Source organism: Pelobates fuscus, chromosome 4, assembly GCF_036172605.1.
Source record: "Pelobates fuscus isolate aPelFus1 chromosome 4, aPelFus1.pri, whole genome shotgun sequence".
NCBI classification, from domain to species: domain Eukaryota; kingdom Metazoa; phylum Chordata; class Amphibia; order Anura; family Pelobatidae; genus Pelobates; species Pelobates fuscus.
The window spans coordinates 343,513,522-343,526,122 of NC_086320.1; the positions used below are offsets into that span (position 1 = coordinate 343,513,522).

The 12,601-nt window shown below is 38.7% G+C and overlaps 1 protein-coding gene across 7 annotated transcripts in view; it reads left to right on the forward strand.

The window, feature by feature from the left end:
* The window catches only part of ADAM22 (ADAM metallopeptidase domain 22), a 225,538-nt gene that overhangs the window by 28,770 nt on the left and 184,167 nt on the right, over positions 1–12,601 (forward strand). For all 7 annotated transcript variants that reach the window (XM_063452487.1, XM_063452488.1, XM_063452489.1 and 4 more), the window contains exon 3: positions 4,016–4,092. In XM_063452487.1, the coding sequence (XP_063308557.1) occupies positions 4,016–4,092 (77 nt within the window). The remainder of the gene's footprint in view (positions 1–4,015; positions 4,093–12,601) is intronic.

Below are 12,601 nucleotides of genomic sequence, written 5' to 3' on the forward strand. Positions count from 1 at the left end.
TTCTTCTTTACTTGACCCAAATGCCAACATTTTTGCAGCCTTTCCCTGGTTAGGCATCCTCAGCGGTTAGGAAATATACATTCGATGGCTGACTGTCTATTTTCTTACAAATTATAAGACAAAAAGTGCACTTGTACCATAAACATACAGTTTTGCTTAGCACACAACTCATGGTGGATAGTCATTATATCTTGGTTAAAGTCTCTCGGATTGCAGATCAGAAACACCTTGAATTCTGTACCACTACTAATAACCTTCTACCATGGTGGTCCTTGCAAACTAACCATTTTCTATTGGTATGCTCTGTCAGCAACAATATGGTGGCTTGTGTTCTGTTAGTTGAAGTTTAGTTTAGCGTGCAGTATTTAGTTCACAGTATTTAGTTAAAATGTAAGACTACAAAGTCCAGATATTCGACCTACAGGACCAGCTGATGGTGCAATTAAATTTTTGCCTTTTTTAAAGGAGAGAAACCCTACGTCCAGCTTTGTCTAGATATCTTTTCATTCATTGCTTCTACTACACTCCCCAGCCCCCCAATATTACCAGCAACAATACCATATTAAATAGCATTCTAAACAAGAGAACTTTAGGCAGCGGATGCAGGGGATAAATGTGCCATCAAAAAATGTTAACTAAATAAAATCTTGGACAATGTAGGACAGCTTAAATAGAGAAATCTTTTCTATAATCCGTATTCTTTCATTTCATTTTAGTTTGATTTGGTTCTTTAGAATTCTCTTGGATTGATAGGTTGCTCCCTTGTTTGAGTGGTCACCGTTTTAGGTAGTCCCCATTGGATGAAATGCATATGGTTGATATACACCCAGGCTAGATTCCATTTATTCATGTTGCAGTCAGATTGTACTGCAGAAATGAACACACATTATTGGTCAGAGAGGCTGTATGGATTGCAATGATTACAACGTGGATGTTTGACCTGTTTTACAGATTAAGCTGAGACCCAATGGACATTCAGCACACCTTGTGATTTGAGATCCACATGAAATTATCCACAGTGGTCAGTGAGATGTCGCCTGCGATGTTTGTCATGTGACATATTAGTCCTGGTGATGTTGTGAGCAATTTGTCCCCCTATTGTTTAAAGGACCAGTCTCACCATCTAAAAACACAATTTCTATGAAGTTGTTATGGTGGCATGAGTGCCTGGACACTGTGTTATATTCAGAATTTAAACAGTTCTTGAACGATTTAACCCAGCTGTTGGTCCCTAGCACCCCTTAGTACTGCCTCTCAGTCTTCCTCTAGCTGCCGTACAGCCCATGTAATTTTGCCTTGGCAGCTGGTGTTAGGCTGAGAATGTCACCTGAAGCAAGTAAAAGTACTGCTAATACTGAAAAAGGACGGCCAGTGATTGGCTGAGATTGTCAGCTCATGCTCTCATCCTATCACCAACCTCCCAAAAAATATTTTTGGGTCAAATTACATTCAAAAAATCGTTTTAACTTCTGCATGTATAACAGTTGGAATCAAGATGAAATGTTCCATTATTACAACTGCTGCATAGTAGGTTTTAAGGCCCATCTGCAGTGAATATGATCCAGTGCAAAAATCTATTCATTAATCTTTGTGGTTCCTATGAGATTAAACCCTGTTATTAGTTGTAATTATTTGCCCATAAGCAGTGTGATTATATAATTTAATACAATGTAAACATCATTTCACAGTTTTATACTGTTATTTACAAGAGATTCAGCTGCCAAGGATTCTGCTTACGGTATATAATGCAAGCATCCTCACCTTACATGCTCCTAGTATATCATACTTCAATCATTACCTTACATGCTCCTAGTATATCATACTTCAATCATTACCTTACATGCTCCTAGTATATCATACTTCAATCATTACCTTACATGCTCCTAGTATATCATACCCATATCCTCACCTTACATGCCCCTAGTATATCATACCCCTATCATTACCTTACATGCTCCTAGTATATCATACCCCTATCATCACCTTACATGCTCCTAGTATATCATACCCCTATCCTCACCTTACATGCTCCTAGTATATCATACCCCTATCCTCACCTTACATGCTCCTAGTATATCATACCCCTATCCTCACCTTACATGCTCCTAGTATATCATACCCCTATCCTCACCTTACATGCTCCTAGTATATCATACCCCTATCATCACCTTACATGCTCCTAGTATATCATACCCCTATCTTCACCTTACATGCCCCTAGTATATCATACCCCTATCTTCACCTTACATGCCCCTAGTATATCATACCCATATCTTCACCTTACATGCCCCTAGTATATCATACCCATATCCTCACCTTACATGCCCCTAGTATATCATACCCCTATCATTACCTTACATGCTCCTAGTATATAATACCCCTATCATCACCTTACATGCCCCTAGTATATCATACCCATATCCTCACCTTACATGCTCCTAGTATATCATACTTCAATCATTACCTTACATGCTACTAGTGTATCATACCCCTATCCTCACCTTACATGCTACTAGTATATCATACCCCTATCCTCACCTTACATGCTCCTAGCATATCATACCCCTATCCTCACCTTACATGTTCCTGGTATGTCATACTATAATCCTCACATTACATGTTCCTGGTATGTCACATACTATAATTCTCACATTACATGTTCCTGGTATGTCATAGTATAATCCCCACATTACATGTACCAGGTATGTCATGCTATAATCCTCACATTACATGTTCCTGGTATGTCATACTATAATCCTCACATTACATGTTCCTGGTATGTCATACTATAATCCTCACTTTACATGTTCCTGGTATGTCATACTATAATCCTCACATTACATGTTCCTGGTATGTCATACTATACCCATGGTTATTAGCCATGCATAGGTCCAATCCCATTCTTCCAATCCACATGCTTTGGATTGGATGGTAGCACAGAATGTTGAGCCAGTGGATGGCCATTCCTTTGTTATGAAATGGTTAGTGTTTAACCTTTTCTTAAAGGACATCTGTTACTTCAAAAATATTTTAATATAATAATCCTTTAATCAAGTTTTGAAAGGAACTATATATTTTTTTAAATTTATCTTTATGGTCTTGCCTGCTTCACCTACTGCACAGAAGCAGGGAAGACTATAGAGAGTGACGGTTTTCAAACACCATCTGACCCAAGATGCGTGTATATGGTTTGAGTATGAGGTACTTACGTTATGTTGGTGCCCAGAGTGTAACTTTTAAGCCAAGCCTCTAAATCATCCTAATTCCAGCAGGACCATCACGATTTTCGTGTCCTGTCCCATTAAGACCCTGTAGAGACAACTGTAACAATGTTCTTGCATGGTCCACCCGTGGTGGAATGGCCTACTTGATGGGCAGGCAACCTGGCGTGGATTCACACAAGACTGACCTGCCCAATCTATGGGCAGTCTCACTTCTTGTCCAGGGGGGACGACCCCTTTTGATGGAACCACTGATGTTAATTGCATCACTTGCCCACCCTTCTCTTATCATTTCCATTGGTGTCTCACTTCACAGGACTTTGAAGTTTGAAGGTATGCTTTATGGGGCAGATTTCATAACAAATAATCCTTTTCTTAACCGTTTTCATATGAACATACATTAACAAAGGATTTCTAAGGTTGTTTTTGTCTAACCCCTTAAAGACCAAACTTCTGGAATAAAAGGGAATCATGACATGTCACACATGTCATGTGTCCTTAAAGGGTTAAAGAGACAATTTTAGCACCAGAACCACTACAACTTAATGTTCTTCCTACTATGGTGCTTCTGTCTTCAGAGGCCTTATGTTCTCTATGGAGAATTATTAGATTGGCCAAGGTCATCATCGCCAGGTGCAGAGTGGTGACTTCACCAAATAAGGGGTTCCTAAATATAAATAGGTAGGAGTAAGAAATGCATGCATGTATTTGATTGATATTTTTCAGAAGTTAGTTTCCTTTTAAAGATAATTTTGTCCTGAATTCTGATTCCACTTCTCTTTTTGTCTTTGCAGTCTACGCATATTGCACAGGCCAGCTTTCAGGTCGATGCATTCGGATCTTCCTTTATTCTGGACGTAGAGCTAAATCAGTGAGTATTAAACTTTGATTACTTTAGTAATTCATTGTTCTGAGAAAGGCTCGATTAGTCTTTTCCTGCAGACACTGTGTGCATGGAGGGTATTACTGCCTGATTGACATTAGAATGTTGCCAATTCCATGTCTGTGTGACAGGGACTTGGATCTCACCATTCCAGCCGTAACTGTCCTAATATACCGACATGTTTTAACTGAATTGTGAATTCTCAGAAAATAAAAGTGTATTCCGATTTTAGGACAAAATTGCCAAATTGAGAAGATTCGAAGCTACATGTTCAGTCTGGCTGTTTCGACATAAAATTTGAAAATCACTTTGAATTGTCACGTTAAGAATAACCCTGTAAATTTTGAATTGCTAGAAATGTAAAGTGAATTTAAAGAGAATTTCAAATCTAAGGCTAGAGTAGATAAACTGAAAGTGTAGCTGGCTGAGATGGGTTTTCCAATTTGACTATTTTGACCTTCAATTTGAAATTGACCTTTAATTCCCCTGAAATTCTCACTCTAGTGAATAAACCTGCCACAATTCTTTACACGTTGCAAAGGTGATGGAGCATAGATCCACCTACTTTCACCTACACATCAGTCTGCAAAAAACCTCCATTGTCTTGACCTACAGCAATTCTCCACCAACCTCCAAAGTCTCCTTTTACCAATCTCAAATCTCACCTACCCTAACACTGCAACCTCCCTCTACTCTCTCCTCTCAACTAGACATCATGGAAGCTCCTCCACTTAAACGCACTAAGCACTCCCAATTACAACCCTGGCACACCAAGCTGACCCGATACCTCCAAAAACATTCAAGAACTGAACGCCGCTGGAGAAAGTCTCACTCTGCGTCTGACTTCCTCCACTATAAATTTATGCTGCGCTCCTACAGTCTGACACTTTCCTCTTCAAAAGAAAACTACTTCAATACACTCATAATCACACTCTCTCGCGAGCCCAAACGACTGGTTCATGCTTTTAACTCTCTTCTTCACCCTGTCGTGCCTCCTTCTCCTACCAACTTGACCCCCACAAACTTTGCAACTCACTTCACTGAGAAGAGTTCTACAATCAGGGAAGAGATCTCCCACCTCTCTCCATTCACTATGAACTTTTCCCCTAACCACACTCCCTCAGCTGTCCTACACTCATTTGCACCAGCTACAGCAGAAGAGATTTCTGCTCTGCTCCGTTCCTCCAGCCCCACCACCTGTTCCCTCGATCCTATTCCCTCGTATTTCATCCGCACTTTGTCTCCCTCTCTTGCTCTGCCTCTCACTAAAATTTTAAATCTCTCCCTCTCCTCTGGCACATTTCCTCTACCCTTGAAACATGCGACTGTAACCCCGATTCTGAAAAAGCCCAACCTTGACCCTAATTCCCTGTCCAACTACGGCCCTATCTTGCTACTGTCGTTTGACTCAGAGTTGTGTATGCGAATTTGACAGACTTCCTCAAATCTAACTCTCTGCTTGACCCGCTTCAATCTGGATTCTGCGCTCGTCACTCTGTTGAAACAGCTGTGACCAAAGTAAACAATGATCTTATAACTGATAAATCCCATGGCCACTTCTCTATCCTAAGTCTCCTCGACCTTTCTTCTGCTTTTGACACTGTTGATCATCAACAGATTCTTCACATCCTCCGTAACCTCAGTCTACGAGACACCGCTCTCTCCAGGTGCTCTTTCTACCTCTCCCAGCACTCATTCAGTGTTTCTTTCTCAAGCTCTGCCTCATCTCCCCAATTCCTCTCTGTTGGTGTTCCCCAATGGTCTGTCCTTGGTCCCCTATTGTTCTGAATCTACACTGCTTCTCTTGGTAAACTCATAAGCTCCTTCAGCTTCCAGTATACTTTCTCTGCAGATGACATACAAATTTATCTGTCCTCTCCTGATTTCTCACCACTCCTCCTAACTCGTGTCTCTTGCTGCCTCTCTGCTATTTCCAACTGGATTGCTACTCATTTCCTTTCCTGAACCTGTACAAAACAGAACTTTTGGTCTTCCCTCCCTCAAGTGTTGCTACTCCATTGTTTGTGTCCTGCCAAGTCAATGGCGCTACAATCCGCTCTACCTCTAAGACTCACTGCCTAGGTGTTCTCTTTGACTCCAACCTCTCATTCACCCCTTATGTCCAATTAATCGCCAAATCCTGCTGCTTCCATCTCAAAAACATTGCACGCATCCAACGCTATTTAACACCTGGTACGGCAAAGGTGCTGTCCTCTTTTGCCTTGACTACTGCAATCCGCTTCTCAGTGGTCTTATGTGTTCCCAACCTGCCCTGTTACAGTGCATAATGAATGCAGTGGCAAGGCTCATCTTCCTGTCTGCCTGCACCTCCCACGCCTCCCCCCCCTTTGTCAGTCCCTCCATTGGCTTTCTGTAAGATAAAGGGCTCAATTTAAGATCATGACACTTGCTTACAAATCTCTACACAATGCTGCTCCCACCTGCTTATCTTCACTAATACACAAATATATCCCATCTAGGCCCCTACGCTCTGCCGGAGACCTATATCTAACCTCTGTTCGCACTCCTACCTCTGATGCTCGTCTTAAAGACTTCTCTAGTGCTGCACCGTTCCTATGGAACGCCCTTCCCCTCTCTGTTAGACTCTCACCCAGTCTCCACGACTTCAAAATATATTTGAAAACTTACTTCTTTAGGAAAGCAAATCCATTAAACTGTGAACAACTTTCCCTCCCCGCACCCGTATTCCTCTCCTGAAACTGTCATCAAAACCAAACACTAAGCCCTCGGTAAATACCTTTCTAACATCCTACTTTTCTACTCCTTCCCTTACCTTTTGTGTTACATTACCCCACTCCCTCTACCATGTCCGCTCATTGAGCAGGGCCCTCAATCCCTCTGTTCCTGTGCGTCCAACTTGTCTGGTTACAAATACGTGTCTGTTAGTCCACCCATTGTACAGCACTGCGGACGTGGTTGGCGCTTTAGAAACAATAATAATAATAATGAAATGTTATTCAGCTATACATAGTTTACACATTTTATAAGGTTTTAGGAATTGGGTACCACAGAACAATCAATTTACATACTAGTAAAAAAAATACCTCAAGCTATTGATCAGGGATAGGCAACCTTTGGCACTCCAGTTTTTCTGGACTACATCTGCCCTAATGCTCTCACAGCTCTAATGCTGGCAAAGCATCATGGGAGATGTTGTCTAATGGTTGTCTACCCCTGCTATAGATACTAATCAATACATTCAATGTTAATAAATAATGTACCATTGACAAATATACTTTCACACACATTTTGAATGACTTTTTTTGAATAAATTTTTTTACTGATTCTGAACCATAAAGGTGTATCTGTAGTTCTTAACCCTGGGTTGAGACCTAAACTTTTCTCTTGGTACTAATTTCAGTGAGCTCCCTTTAGTTTTAAAAGATACATCCTATTCCTCAGATCAGACTCTTGCGCAATGAATATCCATATGATGTTGGGGAAAGTATAATGAAGGTGCTATGCAGAATTTATTTTATATCATGTTTAAGACTAGGTTGCCAGGCTAATATCATGCGCAAATTTGTCGCCATGTCAAAATAGGTTTCGAACACCTTTCTTGTATACTAATATATTCACACACATCTTGTCTTTTGTGTCGGCCTAGACTTTTCTCTTTATTTTATTCTTACATTTCCTTTAATCTCCCTACATTTGGAGTTTTTTTTTTTTTTTAATATCCATCTCTTTTTTTTAAACATGCTATTAAAATATGCTTTTTTTAACGCTGTTATATATAGCTTTGGCCCCCATCACCAGCTGACCTGATTATAAATTAGGCTGAACTGTCTTATTACAGGAAGCGAAATTCCATGTAAAATACTGGGGGACCTTTTTCATTGCTGGATTTTTATTTTTTTAGTTATGCTGTCCTTTTTTGAAGTGCCTTTTTCTTTTTCCAGTAGACACATACTGCCCAACTGTTCTGCATCCAGTGTAACAGTCCCAATATGGGACCCTAGATTTTTCTATGATGTGTCATTTCTGAGGATACCTCTGAAAAGTCCTGAAATAGTTTATGACTACTCCTTATCATTTCTGCCCATACAAGAACCTTCAGCAGTTCTCTGTAAATGGGTAAATGAAAAAAAATATTTAGCAGATGCCCCAATACTACAGAAAACATTTATTTATGTAATTCCAGCATTCAACGTTAACGTAGAAAAATATCATAAACCACTCGGTTTAATGGAGGTTTGATGCAGTCTTTATAGCATCTGTGGACTCTTTGTCCCTGAGTATGTGCATCGACCTAAGGTGGTTTTGAAGGGGAGGGGTAGCAAAGGCTTAAGACGAGATCTGTAGCTTTTACAAATGTTTTTATATATACATTTATATATACATAAAAAAATGCATAATTAAATGCATGCATGTTTTCTTTTGAAAAAATTTAAATATCTTTGAAAGCGCAAAATGTTTTATTTATTTATTGCAGTATAATCCATGTCTTTCTGCATCTGAATGTGCGCACAAAGTCACAATGTAAGAATAAAGATTGTGACCGATTTTTTGTTCCCTTGTATAAAGCCTATTTAGATTATACATATGCAAATCAAACAGATCATTGATAGTGTTAGAAATGATATAATCATTTACACATAACCCTATTGTGTTTTACCTGGGCCTGTTTCATAACTGATCACTTTGATGTGCATGCTCATTAGGTCGTTGGTCTTTAGCTGATCTCTGGAAAGTTAGGTGATAGCTTTATCGTAGGCTATTTTCTTACGTGTTATTGGTATATGATGTCTATTGCAGTATTTGCTTCAGTTACGAGGTACTCTATTTCAATAAACAGAGCCTTCCTCAGACCTGATCTCCTGCATGCACTTGTGACCTAACTAAAGGCGTGCCATATTATAGAATAACATTTATTCTATACTTTAAGCTAGCACATGGACAGATACAAAGTTATTCAGCTCTGTATTAATTTTATAAGCAACAAACGTATGGGATACGGCTGTAATTCTAAAAAGAACATAAACGCAACATAGTGTAATACAATTAAAACTATGAAATGTGCGCTGTAAACGGTGGCACTCCAAGATGTAGACGTATTAAGTGCTCAATGGAGGCCTTCCCCGATTTAGTTGGGGGGCTATGAAACCCTTCTCCTTGGTCTGCAGTATAGCAGGAAAGCAGAACTCTAGATGAGAATGTATAGAAAAAATGCTCTTCTTATTTAAATAAAAATGGTGAAAAAAACACCAGGATAAATGCTATTAAAACAGCAATAGTATTGGTATGTATTCATTTTAACATTTACTCCTTAACTGTTGGCAAGCCAATAATGACTGCACACTTGAAGGTGTGTGGCAGCTACACCTACAATTGAGAAAGCAACTTCACATAGTTCCTAGTGGAAATCCACCATTTGTGAGCACAGCTTCTCTTTTTTTCCTATAAATTAAACCAATAGATATTCATTATTGGTTTTATTATTGTCTAACACATAGATACTAGTTTAAAACTATAGGGACAAGAACACAAACATGTATTCATGACCCTATGGTGTTAAAAACAAAATCTAGTCCCCCTGCCTCCCCTTGCCACCATAAATATAGTAACATCTTACCTTTATTCCTGTCTACTGCTGCTGGCTCTACACCTGATCTGCCTTATTGGCTGCCATCATCAGAAGTGGTGATCTCAGCCAATCGCAATGTTTTCCCATAAAAAAGCATTGGATTGGCTGAGGCTGTCAAGGAGACAGATCATGGGCAGAGCCAGCACAAGCCAAGCACAGCTCTGGCCATTCCGCATCTCCTTATAGAAATCCATTGAGTCAATACGGTCTCTATGAGGAAAGTTCAGTGTCTGCATGCAGAGGGAAGCACCTCTACTAGCCATCTGAGGAGTGGCCAGTGGAAGTATCCCTAGGTTGTAATGTAAACACTAAATTTTCTCTGAAAAGACAGTGTTTACTGCAAAAAATCTGAAGGTAATGATTATACTCATCATGACAAATGCAACAAGCTGCTGTAGTTGGTCTGATGACTATAGTGTCCCTTTAACTTATTTACTTATAATTACAGAAGAATAAAATATGTCCTACTAAGACTGGAATGTTAAACAGTTCGAACAGGTTCTACAGCTGAAACATTAAACATAACTATCTCACCAGCTATTTATTTTTAGAATTCAGTTTCCCTCAATGTTAACCATAAAAAAAAAAAATTACTAAATATTTTAGTATATTTTCGCAATGTGGACTTCTATACAGAAATTCATGGGTTGCTCTTACATCAAGCAGAGACCCACATGTTTATTGGGGGGGGGGGGGAAGAATTATGTATATAAAGCTTTTTCTTTTTTTCTGAAGGATATTGTAGGGCTGTGCTCAGCTCTGCAGCAAAGCTTACTACAGCACTGTGTGTTAAGAGCTTGCATTTCTTACCATGAGAAAGCAAAATTACTGATCAGTATTCATCTATTATTAATATAGGGCTGCCAGAAATATTGTAATAAACAAACTGCTTCATGTACATTTTTTCATAATTAAACAGGAACAGGAAATTTGGACCAGTTTTTGCTGATGTACTGAGCAGTGAGAAAAACACAAACAACAAAAATTGATTTTGTTTTTGCAGTTTATTCACTGCTACCATATTGTTAAAATTAAAAATGCTGCATCAGTGCCAGATAATTGCCAGCGAGAAAGTTAAAAATGCTTCACAAACCAATGGGAAAAAAAACGATTCAATGTCTCCTTAAAACTTGTGTTTTAATAAATATTTTTTTATAAACCAATGGATCTATTCACATGGAATTGTGGAGAATCAGCCAAAGGATTCCGAAATAATTAAGCTTTCTAAGATATTCTACCATGTTGGACTAAAATTTCATTCTGTTACATAATGCAGTTTATTGAATAAGTCTCATAGTGTAAATATAAAATATGTTGGCTTTCTATTACCCTGCTACATTGAGGGTTACCAAATGTGTTGGCTTGTAATGGACTGGGCTTAAAGATTCGCCAAATGGACCCGGACCACTGTATCTGGATATTGCTAAACCACTGTAAGGTCACTTACCAACTTAGACGCTCAAGCATGAATTTTGCCATAAAGCCTTGGTCAACGTTTCGGCCTCCCACCGAGGTCTTTGTCAAAGTTTCTGCAATTAATCAGCTTGATATACAAATCCAGAGTGCCTGGACCAACCTATTATTCCAAAATGCATCTTTCAGTATTACAATTGATAATAAAAACCTACACTATTAATTCAAGCTGCTAACATAAGATGCCATCACCTATGAACATTTAAACATTTAAATCAATAAATACATTGCCAGCAGTACAAAATCGGCCAATGAGGACTGATAATATAACAACATATGCAGTGAAGAAAAAATAAAACTGTTGCCAAATACATTAAGTATCCTGTAAATGTTTCACAATGTATGCAATGTAACCATGAAGATTGTCATGAATGGATGCATGCAGGATGAAAGGGCTCTTGGATCTTTAAATCGACACCCAATTCCTAAATCTAAATAAATTAATCACTGTTCAGTGGAAATACTCCCAATGAAAACATGCATGCATTTAATTTTGCATGTTTTCATTCTTAACTCAGCTAAAACAGCTTGCAAAAGCTGTAGATCTTTTGTCTAAAGCCTTGGCAAGTCCTCCCTTTCTAATTTCGTAATGAAGCTCAATGCAAGGCAGGTGCTCTGAGCAATTGCTGCCTTTTGAGTTTAGCTCCAATGAGTTAACCAAGCTAGGAGGTAATATTACCTGTTGTCTACCTGAAAACCAAGGGGGTGTATCCCCCATAAATGTGTAAATTTCTGTTGAAATCTGTACATTTTATAAAATAATAGCAGAGCACACGCTTCACACAAAGCATTTCAGCAAGCTAAAGCATTTTAGGGGTCCAGAGTGAACCCTTAACAATAGTGTTGCTTGCAGACAGTGTACCTTAAAGAAACCAAAAAAGTCCCATAGTACTGCAACAGAGTAGCACTGCAATATTTCCTTAAAAAAAAAAATATAGTGTAAGGGTCTCGGTTTTATTAAAATACATGTTGGGAGTTTTTTTGGTTTCTTTGAGGTACAGTATCTGCAAGCAACACTATTGTTCAAAATCCGAGAACCCTTTCATACTGCGGCATGACAATCTTCGTGATTACATTGTGTTAATTAGGAAAGATTTACAGGACATTTTGTTTAATTTCATTGCTGGTTCACTGCAAATGCCGTTATTGCATTAGTCTTTATTATCCGATTTTGTAATGCTGACACGTGGCTGATTTTAAATATTGTAGTTCTTGTTTGTTAGCACTGATATTTCCTATTTCCATCTAAGTGTTAAAGGGACACTCTACTGCTCAAATATGAAAAAAAAAATACTGTTTAGTAAAGGCATACAAACTGAAAACATGCATTCATTTTATTAATCGTTTTTTTTTTTTTATTATGGGTAAATCTAACTTGTAAAAGCTGCAGATCTCTTGTCTGAAGCCTTTGCAAGC